Below are 23,254 nucleotides of genomic sequence, written 5' to 3'. Positions count from 1 at the left end.
TTGTGTGGAATGACAGGGAATATCAGGCTACTTACTCTGGTTCTGTGAGGGGAGTTGTCTCATTTGGCTCATTTACTGGACTCCCATCTTCATGGTTGTTAATTCTTTCATCCTCTGTTCTCATTTCCACTATCGGCTCTTTTGATCCATCTTTCCTAAAAATTATTAAAAGTGTTTTAGTCTCTTATCATCACATTAACTACATACATTGCACATAACAAATTACTAGGATCCCTTCTCTGAAAATTTGGCAAGAAAAAGGCAGAACTAATTATCAGTGACTAACACCACCAAGACACATTTAACAGTGTTCCCTATTCCTTGAAGTCTTCAAAGCATCCTGTATCCATGGTTACTTCCCTAACTCTGTAAACATGATGCATTAGCATCTCAAAAGAGCATTTTATTTATGACTAATAATAAGGCAACAGCTTCTTCATGGGAATAGATGTAAACTTCCCTAACGTAGTATAAGAATGATAGGACTTGATGCCTAGTTATACTTGAACTTTTCTGGCAGTGTTAAAGAGCCATTATGTGAGTATATACACCACAAAAGTGTGCTTTAATCTCCTGGGAGTGTGACAGCCCCAGCTGCCATTGATGCAAAGAGCCCTTGTGTGGGAAAAATCTAAGCCCTTCTGCTTTTTCTGGTAGAAAAAACTGTTTCTACATAATATTTCCACTATTTTAGGAACAACTGCTAATCTCCCACAAGTAAATGTATAAATATTGTGCTGATTAGACAATGAATTATAAGGGACATGGAGCAGTGAGTATTGTCATGATGATCTTGTTGGTAACTGAAGAATCATAGAATAGTTTGGGGTGGAAGAGAGAATTATAGGTCATCTAGTCCAATGCCCCTGCAACTAGCAGGGACATCTTCAACAAAATCAGGTTCCTCAACCTGACCCTGAATGTTCCCAGACATGGGACATCTACTACCTCTCTGGGCAACCTGTTCCAATGTTTGACCATCCTCATTGTAAAATAGATTTTTCCTCATGTCCAGTCTAAATCTACCCTCTTTCACAATTCAAAACCATCATTCCTTGTCTTTGTAAAAAGTTTGTCCCCATCTTTTTCATAAACTCCCTTTCAAAAGGATGCAGAAACATCTTGCTAGAGCCCTTGCTTCTCCTGGCTAAGCAGCACAATTTATCTGTGCTTGACCTCACAGAGTGGTGCTCCATCCTTCTGATCATCTTTGTGTCCTCCTCTGGACTGCTGAGCTGGATGCAGTGCTCCAGGTGAGGTCTCACCAGAGAAGAGGGGCAGAATCACCTCTCCTGAACTTCTGGTCATGCTGGGACGCCTTTGGTTTCTGGGATGTGAGCACACATTGTTGGCTCATGTCCAGCTTTTCATGAACTAGAATCCTCAAGTCCTTCCCTGCAGGGCTGTTCTCAGGAATGTGGACATGATCTGAAAATACCTGTTCACTGCTACAAAGTATTAATACATACTAATTAACAAAACTTGCTAAAAGTATTAATTAACTTGTATATAATTTTGCTCTCAAAAGGCAGATCAGATGATCTCCAAGATACATATATATATATGTACGTATATATGTATATATGTATATATGTATATATGTATATATGTACATATGTACATATGTATGTGTATGTATATTTACAAAAAGAAAACCTCTTTTGATGCAAATATTTTCTTCCTATATCCTGGACCAGCATCAGCTGCAGTCTACAAACAGAGGGTAACTGAGTTAGAGATGAACAGTCACTTTTATATTTAACAGATTATTTTCTGGACTGGGATGTTGCAGGAAGCTAACTGTAGGAAGTTAAACTGTTACAGGCCACACCAAAGACCTGGCTAAATTGTTCTCTAATTCATATCTCATATTTTCATATTGTTTCTTCAAGATAATGGATAAAACAGGATTTTCCAAAAGGAAGTATCAGGAAAATTCTGCCATCCTCTGACAGGTATCCTCAAGGAAAATCTTTGTAGGTTAATAAGAATGTAGCCCAGATAGAGAAAGAGTGTGGAGAAGAATGATTATGTGGAAATCTAAGATATTTCCTCTTTCTTTAAAAAAAAAAAATCCAAAACGGTGTGTGCTTATTTATCTCTGCAAGTGACATTTAAATATACAAATGGATACAAAGCTCATTGTGGTAGATTATGCACTTAACTTTCATGGCTACCTCATACCTGGAAAAAGATTAGGGATCTAAGTTGGACTGGAGAATGGGTTCTCAGTTCTTCTTGGTTTGTTGATACATCCATAGTCTTACAAACAATATTGCATGACAAAAGGACTAAAAAAGTTGTTATTTGTGACCAGCAGTCATGTATATTTACAGAAGGTACAAACTGTAACATTTCAAATTCTAAAAAAAGAAAGTGATTTGTAGGAAATCCAGTATATCATGGGTGTCTGTGTGTATATTACATGGATTGTACCATCATCATTCATAGGACATAATTATTTACTATATATACATACACACACACAGACACACACACATATATATATATATTTCCTACAATCAAATGTAACCAAGCACCACATCATAAACCATCCAAAAATTCAGTATGCAAACTAGCATATTTAAATGTCAGTGAATTTTAGGGAATATCAGTTTGCCATGATATAAATTTAAATGTTGGCTCTTCAAGTCTGTCCTAGAAGTTTAGTCTGACAGTTTATTAATGCAGAGAACAGGCAAAAATAAGAACTGTCACAAATATTTTAAAGTCTGACTGACTGAAGACCACTATGATAAAGAAAGAAATATGATTAAATAACACAGCTGTCCTTGTGAAAGAAGTGGAACAGAAGAATTAATATCAAGAGACCAGCTAGATGCTTTTTTTGGGACAACATGGAATGGCATTTGGTTATAAGATGTTGATAACAAGGTATAAACTGCTGTCAAGTGACATTTCCAACTTTATCTCTCTAAGGTCTTCCCATTCAGGACGGTCTGTACACTAATTTATATTTGGCTATTCCTTGAATGGGAAACTAAAGCAGAAACTGAAGTGCTGTGCTCAACAGGAAATGACAGCTGAGTCAGCACCAGAAGCTTCACTTCTTGATTCTGTTGATCCAGACAGGCTGTCTTCACACGATGGAAAAAACCACTGCTAGTCTCACTGTCAGATGTGGAGAATTAGGAAACAGCTATTATATGTCACTACTTCTATTTAGAAGCATTATTTGATATAAATATTCTTGTGTTCTCTTGCAACTGGTTTTGCTCTGTGGATTTCTTCCTGAAATGCCACCTTTTTCAAGAAGAACCCAACCAAGATGTGTAGTCAAGATACCTAAGAAAGACACAGCCTGAAACCAAATAGCCAGAATTAAAAGACACCAAAAAGACACTTACACCACCACTACTGGCAATGGAGACACCTGCTCAGCTATGAATAATGAGGTCTGCAAGATGTAGTGTGCTCTACATCCATCTTCAGATGGATGGGATCTAGGAAGCTGGAAGACAATGAAGGCCTGACTATTGGGAGAGGCACATAACAGTTCGACCAAAAAATGTTACTTAAACCACATGCATACAGCATTTTCACAAATATTATAGTGCATGTATAAGTTGCCTACCATATGAACAGGATGAGGAAATTATGCTTTTTTTCTAGTAAAAAAAAAGAAAATGTTTAAAATGAAGGACCATAAGAAATCTTTCCAGTTTACCTTTTGAAAGCTCAGTAAGTGTCACATCTCTAAAGTGTGATTATTTTATGTATTCAGTACTTGAACTGTTTTGCCAGAGATGTCACTATCCACACTAATAATTCAATTCAAGAGACCATATTTTCACATCATGGTCAGTTCATTCACATTTATGTGATGGAGTAGCCACTACAGAAGAATGTTTGTGAGAATCAGTATTGTTTATTTCCCACTCAGGTTTGGCAATCATTGACTGTTGCTGTGAAGAACAACACTCACCACCATTTCACCTACATCCAACTCAGCACTCCTATTTAAAAAAAAAAAAATCAACAAGACTCTTCATTCCTAAAGTCTACAGACAAGAATCAAGATTTTCCATCAAGTGCTATATCTAAGAAGAAAAACTCTCTCACAGATTTTATATAATACCATGTCCTTCACTCCTGGATTTACTGGCACTGGCACTGCCATAGGCCAAGTTTTTGGGTGTTAGCAGCTCAAAGATGGATTTGCAGAAATGGAGTTACAATCATCCATTACCTGCTTCTCATGAACCAAGTCTGTGTCTGTAACTAGTAATGAATTACAATTGATTTCCTTTGTGTCAAGCTGGACAAAGAGGTCATTCTAAACTGAGCTACAGTATATTCCTTTTTTGTGTCTCAACTTTTCTCTTAAAGGCAATGAACAACTCTACACACTTCAGAGCAACACTTTTCCAAGCAGTAGAAGCATTTTATTAATTCCCTTTGAGAAAACCACAAAATGGTCATAAAGTTAATGGACAGTTGGACAGCCAACTTTTTCTTTTAAGGATGTTTCCAACACACGTGATTAATACTCACAAATAAGCAGCTTTTCCTTCTTCCAATTCTTTACTTTTTCCACTTGAACCACTCTTTTTCCCACAGATCCTCCTGGTGATGCACATGAGCAATCCACATTGTCGTACAAAGAAGCAGCTGACATCAGTCACGACCAGGATTAACAAAAGGGCTGTCACTCCCAGGCCAATGACAGCACCAAGTCCAAGGCCATTAAAGAGAGTATCTTGACGGAAAGAAAATTAAGCCTTATTAATAACATTAATCCTAAAATAGAATTTTCTAATTTCTATGATTTCTGTTAGTCAGGAGAGTAAAGAATGTTTAGGAATGAACCATTCAGAAATTATTTGGAATAAACAGTCCTGAGGATTAGGCATATGTAGTACCTGATTAAAATCACAAAATAAAACATTTCTTCTGCATATATTTTCCCATGGCCAAAAGTCCAGTAAGTTCACTAAACATAAATTACATTATTTAATAGCAAATAATACCACATCTTAATGTTCCGTGACTAAGGAATATAAGTAAGCAGCCTAAGGAAAACATTTTCAATGTTCAACATGAATATTGATATAAATTGTCTTTTCTACATTTCAAATACAATTAATTAGCAGTGGTGCTAAGTAGAATTACTGAAAGGTTTAAGAGACTGACAAACCAGTATTCTTGTAATTTTCTGAATTAAAATACAGTAAAAAATAACTTAATCCAAGCTATTTAATCTGCAACCAGTTGCCTGCAATTAGTCTTGAATAATATAATATGGGGAAAAATATGCATAACATCAAATGATTATGGGGTTAGGACCTCATCTTGCTTAGTCTTGTACCTCGAAAATACAATCATACACTCCACAATAAACATATTCCATGCTTGATACTGCTTTCTCTGTTTGAATTATGAGAGCTGATGTTAAGTTAATTTTACTTCATTAAAAATCTTAGGAAAAATATTTTAATGTTTTTATTTTAATTCCTTGGTTGATATTACCATGACAGCAATGCTACAAACCCTTTTGAATAGTGTGATTCTCAGGAGTCTGTGAACTCAGATGAGGCTTTTAGAGGAAAAGATTTGGATCATTATCTAGGGGAAAAATGCCATCTCAATAAAGGCTCATGCATCCAGCTAATTCAAGAAGATTCCAAACTAGCTCTGAAACCAGCCAATGACAATTTCCTGGTGTGAGACTGTGCTGAGTAAACCCCAGGGGAGTGGAACTGGGTGTGTTTGCCATGGGTGTTGCACAACAGCATCCCTGCTTCCCTGGCCTCCCATGCCCTGAAGCAATGCCTGAGTCAGCACCAGGCACAAAATAGTGGCTCTACTTTGTGTTCTAAAATAACAAAATATTTATGCATTTTTATTATATATTATACCTTTTTATTTTCCTCGTTGAAAACAAAACTTTAAATCATAAAAAAACAATGTTAGTGTGAAAGAATCAGTTCTTAGAAATTTTTTGAAAATGTTTATTGTATACCTTAGTCGTCTAGCTATAGCGGACCTTTTAAAACACTGCTTGTTAAATAAAAAAAAAAAAAAAAAAAGGAAAGTATAAGTACCATAGTCCTGAATGAGATTTAATTTGAATTTATTAAAAATATGCTAAATTTAAAAGGATATGGTTTTGTTATACAGGATGTGGCATAATGTAAGACTTTCCCATGATTATGAAGGAAACTGACAACTTTAAAGACACTTTTTTCATCCACTTCTTTCAATAAGTGCTCATCAATGAATATTTATGGAAGTGAGATTAAAAAAACTTTCAGAAATGTAAAAAATAAATTTAAAAAAGGCCAAAGAAAGTTTCTACAAATGTCATTGAAAGTTTTGGCAATTTTCAAGTTCTTTCTTATTGAATAAGTTATGTTTCTAATGATTTTTAATGAGATAATTGAACATTTTTGCAGGAATCATTATTTAATGAGAAAGAGGAATGAAGAGCTTTGGCAAGTGGAACAGAATTTTCCAGTGAGAAGAATTAAATGAAAAGATTCATTTTCTGGATTTTCAAATGTAAGTTTGCTCTAAATTCCTGTAAGGGTTCTGCACCAGATACTGTAAGGGAAGTAGGTCAAAAGGGAGAGTCTCCATCTATATGTGTGTTCAGAATCAGAGAATGATTTGGGTTGGAAGGAACCTTAAAGCTCATCTCATTACAACTCCCCTGCCGTGGGGAGGGACACCTCCTGCTAGACCAGGTTGTCCCAATCCCCATCCAGCCTGGACTAGAACACTTCCAGGGTTGGGGCATCCAGAGCTTCCCTGAGCAACCTGTGCCAGTGTACAGGTATGTTTTATACATGACAAAATAAAGCTTTTGCCTCTGCACAAGAATAAAATGTGCAACGTCAATATATTACATGACAATCAATGATGTTACATGAGCCTATGTCCTTTGAGGTGACAGAATTTCTCTGTGCTCTTACAGATTCACATTGTATATATTCAATTACTGCTACAATAAAATAGTAACTGCAAGCTTTATAAGAAGTACTCTGTGTGAGCTGGGGGGTTTGATAAGGTGACATCCAGATGCCCCTTTCACACCTTCAGTGATATTAAGTTTTGTTGGGAGAAAAAAGCAAGTTAGAAACTTCTTATGCATTATTCCTTTCCCTCCTCCTCCTTAGCAGACATGGACTGAATTTAAGATGAAAGATAGATGATTATCCAAACCTCCATTTTACAGTAATTTGAGTTTTTAAGGAAAAAAAAAATTAAGCTATAAAATACTTTCTGAGTAATATCTGGCTGCTACATAAGCATGGTGCAGTTATGATACGTGTTTCTTCTTTCTTTCAAGACAGTCAGAAGATAAAGTAAATTGCTCTCAACCTAAAGTAAAACTGTGAAAATTATGAACTAATTAGAGGGTGAAAATGAAATACTGCATTGGGTCATGACAGGATAAAAAAACATTCTTGTTTATCATATTGAACTACACTTCTATAGTGTAGTTTTTGACCCTTAAAAATGTGCCCAACCATGACAGTTATTTCTGCACTGCCTCTGGATGTTGTCTTTGCTTTTATATCTGATCTGGAACTTTTCCTAGACTCAAAGTCTTACAAAATGCAAATATTTATTCAAAATCTTTAAAACGAGAGAAAATATAGGTCCTAAAATTTTGTATCCATTGATGAGCACCAAAGAAATCATAATGTGGTACCAAAGAATTAAACAGCTCTATAAAATTTTCTGCCAATTAACAGTAAAACAGTGGCAGCCCATGACCAAAAGAAGTAACTAGTGATCCCTTCCCACTACCCAAAGAAGCTCCAATAGTTTGGCTGCCACATCCAGAGCTGCATGACCTGTTCTTAGTGATTTATATCAATAAAATTTGTCTTTTGAGCCAGGTAAGTGCCCAGAAGCATCATGTCTTCCTTCAAATGAAATAAATCACTACATTTGCAACATCAGCTTGCAAGAAATCATTAGGACTCCATGCAACATTTACTGGGGGTCTGTTTGATGCAAAAGGGAATGTGACAGTAAGGAACATTCTTTTCTACCTCATTCCTTAACACAAAATAATGCTAACAAGACTCAAATTGACATTAATTGTAATGTTTTTTCTTCCTCAGTGGCTTTTCCTATAACTCTCTGCTAGGGACTGATACTGCTGAAGGGCAGTGGACAAACACATGGATCTGCAGGACTGAGTAATGTATTCTGACAGATACACTTGACACACAACTTTGAAAAATAAGGGGACAGACTTCCTCTAACTTTCTTCTAAGTGACAGATCTTCATTGTGTCCCATTTCTGATGAAGTCTGAGCTGGAGTGAGTCAGGGGAGCCTGTGGTGCCCCTGGGACTACCTGTTATATAGATGTGAAATAAATATGTCTAAAAGGTTGTACTTTTCTGGTGCTTATCTAAATGAAGGAGTTTTTCTTCATTATGGCTGAGAACTTGCCAACAAGTTTTCTGAAATGGATTTTAGCCTTTAAATTTTACAGGAAAATGTCTTGTGTTATGACTCTCTCAGGGCACTGAGTAAGTAGGACTTGAGTTATCATTTACTCCAAAGGTCCTTTACAACATTTTTCATAGGAAGGTGTTTTAATAGACATACATGCAATAGCTAAATAAAAGAAATATTATGCAAATAGCAGCTCAAGTGTTTCTGGCAACAGTGTCTTGTCCATAGCCATTGAGGGAAATTACAAGGGAAAGGATAGTAAAAACCCTTTATTTTCTAGAAAAAGAATGCTGTGTTGGGCAAATATTCTCTGGAGTTGAAATTTACTATTTTTTTAAGCAAGTTTTTAAAAAAGAGATTCTTTGCATAATCAAACTGTCCCTAAGCAGATTTCAGGAGTATTTCTAATATGCCTGAAGAGTTAGCCAGTTACAGCTTCAGCCGCTTTTTCCTTGTATTTACTCAGTCATTACAGTAAAGGGTATTTTTTTAGCATTTTCTGCTTCCATGAGAAGCCCCAGAAAAATGCAGACAGAGAGATCCCAGTCTTCTTGTGCCTTGGGAAGGAAAGGCTGCGCTGTGGGTTCATGGCACCAGCACTGCACCCAGGTTTTGATTTTCAATAGACTTGGGAAAATAAGTTCCTGTGTCCCAGTTTCCTCCACTCAAACTGACAGCAGATTTACTGAACACGTCTCTTGGAGGAGATTCTAAGAAGCTCTGCAGATTTATTAAGATTGATGTGAGTATTGAGAACATACACTTATGTGTGGTTTCAGTACTGCTATTACATAAAAGGATAAATTATTTTAATTGCTTCATTTAGGAGAATTCAAAATCATGCTGTGCACGTACCACAGAGACATGAGAAATCTTTGCATCTTTATAATGGATGACAACTCTAAGTAGAGTATTGCACACAGAAGATTTGAAAAAGAGTCAAACTATCTTGGGATTGTATTTAAATATTTCAGGTTTGACAGAATTTAAGACATATGTAAATTCAAACACAAGAGTTTTAAGAATTAAAACTTGGAATAACATTTTAAATATATAATTATTTTATAGGATTAGCTACAAAAAGAGCGGTTTAATATGATAAATGCTGCCAGTATATGGTGCTTTTTATTTTAATAAATTTAAATTTATATATTAAAATATATATATATTTACTTTAAAATATTTGACTGCTACAACTCCAACACCAGCAGAGTCCTGCTTGGTAGGGTATAGCATTTCCCAGCATTAAAACATCTGCCTTTGGGGACACAGCTTCAATTAGGCAGATTAAATCAGAATGGATCGAGCTCAGGCTCCATATTTATAAAGACATTATATACTTGCTTCACCAGTGCAGTACCATGGCAGCCACCATTATTTTTATGAAGCAATTTTTTTTTATTATTTATTATGAAGAAAACTTAAAATTCACAAATTCTAATTTTAGTGACTCTGATACTTGTGGTAGAGTAGTTTTGGTTGGTTGGTTGGTTGTTTTTTGGTTTTGTTTTGTTTCTTTGTTGTTTTTTTTTAATATTCACTATTGGATAAAACACTAGGAAAAATACAGATACAATGCTAAAAAATATCTTCAGATTCAAAATGCATCATTTAGGTAGTACAAGAAAGAAGGAACATTTATCAGCAATAAAGAAAATACAGATAGAAATGCTTTAAGTCAGTTTTCTTTATTACAAAAAATGAAGACAGAAGTTGCATGAACTAAAATGAACTTTGAACAACAGATGAAACACACAAAGTTACATACATTTCTTGACATTGTGTTTGGAAAGGTGATGAGGGAAATCACAGTTACACCATGCACACATTCTTCAGGGAAAAAGCAGAGATGACAAGTGCTGCATGCATGAAATAATCAGTGGAGTAAAATGGTGGGGAATTATGAAAAAGACAAAAATAAGCAATGTTTCACAAATTAAAATGAACTTCTTTAAATCCAGATCTTTTCCTTGCCTCCCACACTGTTTTTGAAAACAGAAACTTACACATGTTGAAGTGTATCCAATATTTTTCACAGGATTGGTTTTTATTTTCATTTGTAATTCTTTTGGAAACATATACTGATAAAGATTTACTTTTCTTCTATTATGGGCAAATAATTAAGGCATTAAAATTAAAATTATATTTAAATAAAATATGCACTGGAAATTGCCTCTACAAAAATGTTTAACATGTAAAGTAATATACAGAACTGTTAACAAGAACATCATACAACATAATGGCAGTATGGTGCCAGGCATTACTACCACAGCTTCTTGGGACTTCAGACTCTATAATAAATTAACAAAAATGGATAGTCCTACCTCAGATTCTAGCTCCAGTTGTAAAATATCTAAATTTAGCATAGTTCTCAAGTGTACAGCTTACATACAGCTACTGTTTCTAAACAGGCAAAGTTGGTTGATCTCCACACTTGGTATTTGATGCCATCAGCTTTATATTAAGATGTCATTGACATTAAAGGGAAAAGGTGATTTTCCATCACTTAATATTAAAACTGATAAATATATAAAAATGGAAAACTGAACATTCCTTATATGCCTGAAAAAAACAAATGGATTAAGTAAATATGATAAGCATAAATGAGCCCTAAATGTAGGAAATATTTCAGTGATGCCATTATTGACCTCAGAAACTACATTTCTCTATAAAATATTCAACTCACATTCTAAAAGTAATTGTCTTTTTTTTTCCTTTGCTCCTAAAATTTCTGAAAAAATGAACAATCAGAAATCATCAACATGCTGGAAAACAGAGAGTTGGCCACTATTAGCACAATCACAAATTGTATACAAATCTCCATTAAGTCTTTTAAATAAACAAAACTGTTTTTTCAGGCTTAATTAGTTAACTTTACATTTGCATGCAAATTTGAATCGTGTCTATGCAGGTTTCCATGATGGAAAGAGAGTATGTGGTAAGACCCTAAAAACTGAGTGAGAATTGGTCATGAGGTTGTGTGTATAATTAAATCAACATATCTGTTTATCTTTTAAATAAATATTGTTCACATGCATATAATATTTTTTGCATCAGTGTTTGGCCTTATACTTTCACAAAAAAAAATTAAATGGAAGGTAATTTTGTTTTTTGGTAATAGTATGTTTTGTACAGCTCACAAAAGCACTCAGAAGTTATATTTTATTCCCAAGGTATGCAATATGTATGTCTGTTTCTGGACAGTATTTTTTCTATTTGAGAGACAGCAATTTATATTCTAATAACCCTACGCCAGTAAATAAAGGATCCTGTTTGAAGTTCCACTATGTAAATACTTTGATTTGTGAACAATTTGTAAATGTTAGGAACTTATCAAAACTCTGGAAAGAGGAAAGACAACAAATAAAATCTGATTAGGAAAGAAGCCAGCCTTAGACTCTAAAGGTTGTAAATCAGAACATTTTAAAAATACTGTTCCTTAGAGATGTACTGCTATATCACAGAATAATCATTACCTTTTCAATGGTAATTTTTCTGTGCCACCCATTTGGATTTAAGGCATAAGCTCAGTTTAGAATATTTTAGGACTTCGGTCTTACAGACAGTTTAATAGTAGTATTTCAAAATATGTGTCAATGGTAAAATAATGGTAACATTTTACACTGTCAGTCATAAGACCTAAAATCCATTTTACAATTACAACATTTAAAGGAACAAATTTACTTAGCTAACATTTAAATACAAATGTCAGAAGCATATTGAATTCAATTTGTGAAGACATATTTATCATTTTAATAGACTTTAAATTACAATTTTAAGCTGTTCAGTCTATACCTATGAATTATAATTTAATTTGAAAATGTCTTTGTTCATTTTTTTCCTCATTCTTGTCTGTAAGAAACCAAGATTTCAAAATCTTCTGAATATTCCCACAGATTGCACAAAATACAGTGAAATAATCTTGCTCTCATTGTTTTTAAAGATACAATTATGAAACACTCATAAAGAGAACTACAAACAAAGCTGTATTAGTTATTCATCTGAGGAAATATATGACAACCCAAGGACATTATTCTCTTCCACTTTTTCTTCCTCAATCCAGAGGTTTTGGGTCACTGCCCAGAACTGCCTGGCTCTGCAGTCACCTAATCCCCATAATATTGGCTTAACTCATTCTCTTTGGAATTTGATGGGAAGAGGAAGGCCAAAAGAAAAGGATCATATTCAAAGTACTTGATAACCTCAACATAAAAAGCACAGAATAATTTAGATTGGAGCAGACCTAAAATTTCTCTCAGTTAACGGAGCAAATTTATGTAGTTCCCAGCCAAAGCTGCTATCTGTTGGAAAAAAAGATAAGCGATTCAAATTTGTCTCTTTATCCCACTGGCATTGTGACACTGAGGATAAGAGCCAACTTACCATTCATAATGTATATTTAGCTTCTCAAATTTTTCAAGGCTTTTCATTATCTCCTTCACAGTATGTTTGCAGAGTTCACAGTCAATCAGTCTCTGCACCCTAATTCCTATCTTATCTTCTTATATACTTATCTGCAATGTTAGAATGACTTGTTAAGATAATAAATTTATAGCTTGTAAAGAGCTCTTCAAATGTCTTACCAGAGTAGAAAAATTATATGGGAATTTTCATTTTTCTGCTTTTCTGCATACCTGTACTAGTGTCCTGTCTTGCTTTATTAAAAGAAAAAAAGAAAAAGTGACAAGTATGTGGAAGGTGAAAATAATTTAGATAACATTTAGTAGAATAGCATTAAGGTTTCAAATTTCAGAAAATTAGGAAAATACTACAACATAAAGAAATACTGGGATCAGACTGTCTGTGTAACCTTATAAAACCCTATTTTATTTTTCAGTTTTTGAGACAGTGTGTTACTCAAAACTCTTTAATCCAGTGGCAGGTGTTCATTAGTTTTGATTGGATATTTCATTTGGTTTTCTTTACTGTTCAGAACAGCAGCTATGTATCCACAAGAGAAGATTCTGTTCCCTCATGTACATGCATTGTCTGTCTTACAGTGGGATCAGAATGCAAAAGGGATGTGACTGCAAAGAGGAGCCCCTAGCAAGAATTTGCTGCTCCCCTGGACCAAAAGTGCTTGTGCACCACTGAGCTCCTGCAGACTGAGGAAGATCTCTCAGCAGTGGTTTGTAATGTGCTTGTCCTGTGGGGTTCTTTCCCCCTTAGCATCTACTACACCATCTACTTACTAAATATTAGCCAACCATCAGTTATAGATGGTAAAAATATCCTTGCAGTTTTGTTATCTATTTTGTTAACACAGAAAGCAACAGTGACAATAGTGATGACAACAAACATTTTCACTATCTGGATTTTCGAAATGGTAAGAGAAAAAAAAAGCCTCTTGCAAAAGTTCCTGACCAATGTGATCCTTTCAATAAAAATAAATTTAGTATTTGCAAAAGCACTTGTTCAAGTTATACTCAATTGAAAATTTGTTCTCAGGTGGGAAAGTTTTTGGTAACTTATGTGTAACTATTAATTCCAAATCCATTCTACAATAGTTAAAAAGAAAATTTTCATTAAAAATATTATCTAGCCTTCATTAGTTATGTGTCTTGGTTCAATAAGCACTGAATCATTTAAAAAATAAATAGTGTATATTGGAAGAGCATCTATACAACTAAATTACAAAGTCAATATATATATTTACATTGTTTGTGCATGGAAAAATGGGCTTTCATCTGTCTGACCTAAATAGGAACCCAAAGTTTCAACACCTACAAAATCAGAAGAGAAAATGTCTTTCTGTGCCATAGTATGTTAGGCACTCATCAATGTAATTAATTTCAAAATAATGTCATGACATTAAGTTAAAGTGACAGAATATAGTGGCAAGGGCCATGGCTGGAAGAGTGGCTTGGCTTTACAGCAAGAGCTTTTCTGCAGATCACAATGAAACCAATGTTTTCTAGATAGCAATCTTTTCAATTCCAGCTACTTCATTACACTAAGTATGTGAATTATTTTAAAAAGTATTTCTGTCAATAAATTGGTCTGTAGACTTAGGCACATGCATTCTGAACACATCTTACTTGTGACACAATCCAATTTTCAAAAATGACTGTTAGCTGGTTTAGGTGAGAAGTCTCATTAATGAGGTCCTAAAGTAAAGACTTCCAAAAATATTTCAAAACAGACAAAAAAATAAACATAATAAATATTTCTTAGTAATAAGAAAATCCCATAACTGAGTGAAGATATACAGATACTTAAACTTGACCAATTGATTTCCAATTCATAAAATATATTTTTTTTTTAGATCCCAAAGGGTATGAATTATAAGGAGAAAAAAATCAACATATACAGTTAATTTATCATGCCTGTTATATTTAGTAAAAATTTGATGGGAACTGTCTTAAAATAAATATTTAACTCTGCCTTACTTATCAAGTGCATTGCTTTCTCATGTTATTCTGTATGCAACAGAAAAATGAGCCATAAACCTGGACAACTACGTAAATTTTAAAATCAAATATATGCAATAAAATATCTATATGGACTCTTATTAAATAAAATATTTTTTCCGAGGTTTTGCACACACTGCTGCAGAGCTCGTAAGCCACGCTTTTAATATGTAAAATAGGAAAAAAAAATCTTTTTCCATTTTTACTACAGGTCAAAACTGAACCCTGGAGCTTCCAAGTCCAACTGAGGCCATGAAATGAAATGTGGCACATTTCCAGTCACAAGAAGTGACTTTGGTGGGCAGGGACCTATTTTATGTGCTGAGGCATGGCAGTGGTGAGGCACAGAAAAAGTATTTTAAATGAAACACTACCAACTAAAACAATTCATAAATAATTAGTTAGGGAAGACATGCTTGTTAAAATCCATTAGAAGGTATAAAACATATCTATATTCACAGAACCATAGAATGGTTTGGGAGGGACCTTAAAGATAATAAAAATGTAATATGATAATACAATCAAAATCTAGTTGAGAAAATAGAATCAAATCATGCTGATCAAATTCAGTAAGTCAGATTCTCCATCTTCTGTCAGAGTGGAGTATCAAGCATCATCTGTTGAATTTGCCACAAAACTCACCAGGCTTCCAAAAAGCCGATGAAGAATTTTGCACACACAGACTGAAGTAATTACATGATTTAGGATCTTGACTAGGAATGGAAGCTCTGGAAGAGCTATAGAAAAGTACAAATATTTCAAGACCTGTGTTTATTTTCCCACAAATAGAAAATTAAGAGAAAGAGGAAGAATTGCTTGCCTTATGATCAACAGTATAGAAACATGCACCAGAGACTTATGACTACAATGAGAGAGAAAACAGCAGCATTCAGCTGCAGGGACTGGCCTCCATTTTCATTTGTCATAGCTTCACAGCATCTGTCTATGTGGATAAGAATTGTTATAGAAAATCAAGAGTGTGAAAAATAAGTAAATTTTAGAAAAAAAGTGGAAGAGGTGAGACAACATGGAAAAATAAAGTACCAAAAGGAAAAAAATAGTGACAGTGGGAAAGAAAAAAGAGAAAAAAAAATTAATATTTACATTGTGCCAAAGACAATCACTTGAAAGACATTACTCTAACAGAAACATCAAATTGTGATTAAAACATAGATGGATGGAATAGCAACCATTGAAGTACCCTGGCCAAATCTGTATAATATAGTAGTAAAACTGTGGAAAAGGTGTACCTCCATAGCAGCAATGTGGTCCTCCACAGCAGTCAAAGTAGCAAACTGTTTGGTCTAATTTTAAAACAATTTACATAAGTGCTTAACCTCAAGCATGTTTCTTGCTTCACCTTGAGACCATTCAGCTAAGCCAAATCTAAATAAAGTTTTGACTTTTATGTTGGAGACTTGGAACTTACAAAAATGACATGTAACACCTATTGGAAATAATGACTACTGCCTATTTAAAGCAAGGAGTATTGAAAGCAGGGAGAAACACGAGTCCACAGCCTGAAAGGAGAAACTGGAACTGTGTCAATAATTACACAAAAAGAAGGTTCCAATCGTACACAATAAGAGACAAACTTGTTTATCTGTTTCTCCTTGCTAATGGCTTTATCTTGTTCCTGAATTATTGTAGGAGTCCACAATGGGCTACCATGAAAACTAGCTTCAATAATATGGACACAGGTCCAATTAAAATATGAATGACCCATGCAATTAGCACATGCAGCTGGTAATTAGATATTGACTTTGACACTGGGGTGGGAACAAAGTAGCTTCTTAGACATTCACATCCTCATAGTATGTCTGGTTAAAATTTCAAAGTTTGAATATATTTTTTGTACAAATATTTCTATTTAAGGTTCACTTTTTAGCAAATAATACAGTCAAATTTATGCAATATATAGTGTATTGACTAGATTTTTTTTTCCAGCTACAGTGACACAATAATTATATTGGTAGTGACTAATATAAGTCCTAAACTAATATTTTAAAAAAGACTTCAAAAGAAATTAAAGTGTACAAAACCTTATGCAGTATGAGAAGTAACCTTCGTTAAATCTTTACTTTAAAACTGATTTAAGAAATTGTAATGGAAAGCAGATGAAATTTATAAAGCTAAGTATAGTCTCATATGCATAATATCTAACCAATGCATTATCACACAAATGTCCTTGTTCTTGCACAAGTATATGTGTGGGAACTATCATATGTAGATAACTATCAAGTAGAAAAGGCAGCAATATAAATAAACTAGGAACAATTATGGACTTTATTCCATCCTCACCTGTATTTCTACTGTGGTGTTTTCAATGATACATATTGTGTTCAAGACATTCAAAATTCACAACCAGTTCTTTTTCTTAAGACTTAAATAGTTTGGTCCATATCCTCATAGAAAAAAAACCCCACAAACCTTGAGCACATTAAACTTCCACATTTACTACAATAATTACGCTTTTAAGTATTTTTAGAGAATATACCTAAGCATTTCATCTTTTAATTGTCGCTCAGGATTATTTTAATAAAAAGCATCATAATGCTAGCAATTACCTGCAACAAGTAATTAGGATTAGAGTGGAATACTTGTAAAATGTGGCCTTACACTTCCATGTTGCAGTGTGTTCCTCATTAATGGTATGTTCTGTTACTGCCCAAGGTGATGGTTTGGTCCAAATGAGACCCTCCCACCCCACACTGTCAATCCACCCTGAGTCTCCTGTCAATCTGTCTTAGGCCCACCACATGCTTGGAATTCCACTTCTGAAATCCCCTAAATTTCAATGTTGGATTAATCCATGTGACCCAATTTCCCCCCTGCCTCCCTCACTGGATGATGATTTTGTGAACCCTGCCTTTTACCCTCCCCAGGGTATCTCTGATTAGCTGATGCTTTGTACCCTCCCTTTGAACTGTCTCCCTATTTCAGCTGTTGCATGCTCACATTGTCTTTTGCCCCCAAGATTCCCCAGAGCAATAAATCCTCTATTATCCCATGCAAAAGACCTCCCTCTGTCCTTGTCTCCTCAGAGCACAGACTGACAGCCAAAAAGCCATAGAGCAAGTGCTCTAGTGGCACCTTGGGTCATCCTGCTCCTGGGGTGTGACCCACTCCTGGAGCAGGCTGAAGTGACAGAGCCAGCTCCAGCCCCTGTGTTACTTCCACATTCAACATCTATGGTGATTTTCTTTTTTTTTCATAGCATTCAAAAAGATGAGCAAACTAAAATTCATATGATAAAAGAAAAAAAATTAAACTCCTTTTGAAGCAGAAATTCTGAGAATACAGAATAGCTCTTTGATTGCTTCTCTTCTGCTATTCAGTGGTAGTTAATGTCTGTGATAGCTGTACTGTAAGAATTAGATTTTATAAAAAATAGTGTAATTTTTTTCCCTTAACATCTTTGATGGTGCAAGCCTTTTTGTCTCTCTGATTCACATCAAAAAGGTTCGATCAATTTTAGTGAGGGATTTCTATCCCCATGTAATAACTTTAGTCTTTGCAGTGAATTTAGCAAACAGCTGGTTTTAGCCTAGAGCAAGAATATGCCCTATTGCTTTCAAGAATGATCATCTCCAAGATTTTATGAGAAAAGGCTCTTATTCAGCAAATTCTAGTACTGGTTTGCAAAATAAAACCAAATAGGTTTTGTGGGGGGTGTTATCTTTCTGAAATTTTAGATATTAATTAATCAGATTGGTGTGAGTCCTACCAACTTCTCAAAGCAGGAGATCTCAAAGATGCATTTCATCTCTCTATTCTCTTTAGAAAATAAAATAACAAAATTATTCTTCCATTACATGAAAGTCAGACAAAAGCCTTCATTTTCAAATTTTTATTTTGGAATTAAAATATCCTTCAGCCTATGAGAAAATGAGTCAGGTAACTTAACAAGGATAATGCTGCAGCTCTTCCTTGCCTTGGGTATATGATCAGAACTCCAAGGAGACTGACATCCCACAGCCTTTCCTTTTTGACTTCTGCATTTTGTTCTTCATTTTAGGTTCAGCTAAAACCCAAACTAGTCAGATCTGTAGAGACAGACTGAGAAATCCTGTAATGCACTAAGTCGTACAAAAGAGATACTAATTACTGACTTGAAATTTTAGATCTGTGAAATGGAAATTTTACCTGTGAAAATATTTCAAAGTTCTTCTGTGTTTTTCCTTTTTGCTTTGTGGTTTAAATTTACTGTGTCTGTCCAGGTTGGTGTAAGGATCAAGGGTCAGAAAATTTCAACTACTCTTTTCCAAATCATTCCAATTGTCAGAAGCATGTGAGAGATTAATAAAATATTTTGCCTACTGTACTACAGAAAATTTTACTTCTATTCTCAGATAAGACTTTTTAAAGAAATAACAGGAATGTTTTAATTTTGTAGTCTCCATTCTCTGACAAATTTAGAAAAAATTGTCAGCTATATTCAAACATTATCAGAAGCCACAAACTGTGGCATATACACACACACAAATGGAAAGGCAGTGTAGTCAAAGACTTAAAATCAGGCCAATCCTGAAAAATTCTACAGTCTTTTTTTGGAGATTAAAACAGGCAATTTGTAAGCCACAAATGATGACATTTGGTCCTGGGTCAAGTACCTACTGTCAGCATTTCTAGCTTTTTCTTTGGAAAAAGAATACAATAGAAGACTAAAAGTCCCCACAACTCCCTTAATTTAATTTTCAATGATGAAACATAACTTTTCCTAGAATTGAGAATAAGAACCAAGAGCCAATTCAGGGATCAGTATGGGTTTCAATCCTGTTCAACATCATTAACAATTTGTGTGATGGGGCCCCTCAGCAAATTTTCTGATGACACACATCTCAGAGGAGTGGCTGAGGAACCAGATGGTTGTGTTGCCATGCAGAGGGACCTCGGCAGGCCAGAGAAATGGGCTGACAAGAACCATTGTTCAGCTAGAACATAGTTCAGCTAGAGGAAGTGCAATCCTCTGCCTCTGGGAAAAAGCAATCCTGGTCACCAGTTCACAGCTAAGGGCCACACAGCTGGACAGCAGATTTGCAGAAAAGGCCCTGGGGGTCCTGTTGGACACCAAGTTTAACAAGAGACAGCAATGTGCTCTCGAGGCAAGAAAGGTTAATGGAAATGACAGCAGAGGCCTTGGCCATGCAAGCCTGCTCTCATGTGATACGCTGACCTTGAGCCTTGGTTGTAATCACATGGAATTTGATTTCAAACAGATATGAAAAGATTTAAAATCTAGGGAATGTGTATCAAAGGACACAAGAGCTGTTCAGTTTGGAAGTTTGCCCATAGGAAGAGTCAGTCAACAAAAGTTACATACTTTTGTAGTGGAGAACAGACCATGAGTGAGGAAGGTGGCTTTTTGGCTGCTCCTAGTGGACGCATGGCCAGGGGCAAGTCAATCCTTCAGAGAAAGGGGGCTACACCCTTTAGAGCTAGGGAAACTACAAGGGAGCCAGGGCACCTACACAGCCCATGGGCTGAAGGGGTGTGAGAGAAAGGGTGCAGCAAGGGAATATGCTCTTTGGTTCCAAGAGGTGACAGGAACAAAAACTTATCCCAGCTACATAGATATAGTATTTACTTCTACGCCGAAAATGTTACCTAATTGTTTGACCGAAAGCAAAATTTAAGGAAAATACTTCCCCTGAAATCAAACTTTGAGAATCAAGGAAACTTGTTTCTGTTTTGCTGTAATTACTAATCTTGAATTTTTGAATGAAAAACATTATCCTAGCTTCTGTTCTGTTCTGTTGTAACAAAACACTGTCCATATAGCTCAAATAATACATCACAAAATAGCTCTAGTAATAGCTCTAGTAATACATCAAAAATACATCACAAAACGTATATACATAAATGCAAACCCAAATATACACACACATACCTGAAGCAATGATAAGAGCTACTTTTATTTTTCATTCACATCAAGACCACTGCAGATCCCATTGTATTTTTGTAAAAACTACTGATAAATATCATGTTTGACATTATCAAGTTTTCTGCTTGTGATGATGAGAAAATACTATGTATTATTGTCCCTCTTTTGCCTCCCACTATACAATTTAAAGTGTGGTGATACACATTCATGGTAAAAAGATAAATGAGATGTTCAAGGGATTAAAACATTTTCAGGCATAGAAATAAAAAATTACGCTCACAGTTCATGCAGTATTGGAAACAACAAACAAACAAACAAAAAAACAATCCTCAAACAACCAATATCACAAAGTAAGAAAAATGGATCTAAGAGATTCTTGTTATCCCAAATTTTTTTTTTTCATTTTCCCACCCTTGAACCAATTTATTAGATTCAAGTGAAGAAGAAAAAAAAACTGTGATAAAACACGTCTTGGAACCATTTTTTGATATATCTACTGCCCTTTTAAAGTAATAGCACTGCCTGGATAAGAGCCTTTGGAAAATGGCACCTTCATAAATCTGCTGGTAATTCCTGAAAATATATTTAACACTTGCAGAAAGGATCTTTTTTAGCACCTTCCATTCCATCTTCTTTTGAGATTTAGTCTAAACCTGTACATGTGTTTTTAGATTGCAGCTGTAATGGTTCAGAATGACAACAGGTTTGGACACTTCTGTACCAGCTGTGGGGTACAAAGACAGGATCTCTGGCTTCTCACTGCAGAGAAAGAGTGAAAGGGCCCATACAAATGGGCTGTAGAGTCAGCTCTGAGAGCTAATGGACTTTAGTTGCTCCCAGTGGTTTTTATGGCTGCAGAGGTTAGTCCATGCTCTGCTAACATGGATAAAGAGCTAAAGCACACAGTTCCTTTGAGAATACCACAGGACTGGAAGCTTAACAGTATAGTTAAGCCAGAAGAAAATTTTATAAAACATTACAAATCAGCACTAAAAACGTGATAAATACTTCACTCAGAGGCAAACACACTGAAGTTAGAGTTGTACCTGCCTGCAAGTATTGCTAACTGACATCCCTAGTGAGATTTTGGAACACATAACAAGACATTTAAGACTGAGCCACTCTTTACTCCAAACATGATTCTAAAAATGGTTTATATATATATATATATATATATATATAAATCTAAATAAATCTATTCATATATATATACATGAATAGATTTAGAAATACAATTATTCAAAGCAAAATGTTTTAAGAAGGTTTGATGGGCATTTCTCAACCTCAGTGCAAGTTTCCAATGATAAACCCTTCAGAAAACCAGGAAACTTTCATTACAAGGATTACAAATTCTGAGGAACTAATCACAAATGTGACTCAGTGAATGGATATTGTGTTACAGGCCTAGGAACACACATTATGAAGCAAAGTAGAGCTACATTTGGAGGCTGCAGAGGCCAACCATGTGAAAATTTAAAGGAATGTCTGTCTTATTTATGCACCTCCCTGATGCCAGAGAGCAATTTGCAGCCTCAAGCTCCTTCCCAGACCTAAGACTATTACTGGAAGATCATCATATTGTATTATCATGGAATTTGACTGGCAGCCAGGAACTTGTGCACTTCCCTAGGAAGCAGAAGCTCTGGATTTAGTGCCCACAGGAGTTGCATATTCACATAAGTGGAGTTTTGGCTTCCAGTTCCTGTCCCTGGGGATTACAACTTCTGCTTGATATCCAATGGATTTTGAAAGCACAAAAAAACTCTCCTCCTTCAGAATTTAGAAGCAAAGTCTTATTTCTTGTCACAATTCTTATGTCCCTGCTTAGCACCTACTGAAGGACACACAACATATCCTTGCTTCCATCTCCCTTCAGTTCTCTGATTTATTGCATTAGCTTGCACACACTTCAGCAGGGTACTATGTTATATATAGTTAACCTACAACATACTTAGGGGATTGTAAAATTCTCTTGGGATAAGTAAGATTCATGAGATTGTATACACAGAATCTACAGATTTATTTATTTATTTGTAAATTTAGAGCCAGACATAAACACTCAGTTCAGCTGAAGTACCACAGATTTTGGCAAATACAGATGAAAACCTTCAGGAGTCTTGGAGGCTTTTCTATTGATTACATTAATAATATGAAAGGAAACCTTGGTTAATGTAGCTACTAAGAGAACACGGGACAAATGATGCAGATTTCATTCAAAAGTGTACCAGTTTCAGTCTTGTTGCCTATGTCCTTTTCAAAACTCATCTGTAGACACCTAGCTGTCAATACAAAGCCTCACACAAATAGTGCATCATCAGAGTTAACTGACATCAGAAAGAATATTTCTGCTCAACCTTAAGCATTTTATACACAAAATCAATCATGTTTTAATAGACTGCATTCATATTTTTGCAGCATTATATCTATATGTATGTAATATATTGTGATTATAATATTATGCCATTTCAAAACAAGAATAATGTTCATAAATATGAACATTAATGTTCTACTGATTCTAAATA

General features: G+C 35.0%; 1 protein-coding gene across 1 annotated transcript in view; it reads right to left on the bottom strand.

Moving 5' to 3' along the window:
- The window catches only part of NCAM2 (neural cell adhesion molecule 2), a 281,301-nt gene that overhangs the window by 5,500 nt on the left and 252,547 nt on the right, over nucleotides 1-23,254 (bottom strand). The window contains exons 16-17 of the mRNA XM_086883383.1: nucleotides 4,516-4,720; nucleotides 36-155 (exon numbers count right to left, since the gene is read on the bottom strand). Of these exons, the coding sequence (XP_086739509.1) occupies nucleotides 36-155; nucleotides 4,516-4,720 (325 nt within the window). The remainder of the gene's footprint in view (nucleotides 1-35; nucleotides 156-4,515; nucleotides 4,721-23,254) is intronic.

This window comes from Cyanistes caeruleus, chromosome 3 (assembly GCF_971803275.1).
Source record: "Cyanistes caeruleus chromosome 3, bCyaCae1.hap1.1, whole genome shotgun sequence".
Lineage (NCBI taxonomy): Eukaryota > Metazoa > Chordata > Aves > Passeriformes > Paridae > Cyanistes > Cyanistes caeruleus.
The sequence above is the reverse complement of the archived record's forward strand: the minus strand, read 5'-3'. Positions and strand labels throughout refer to the sequence as shown.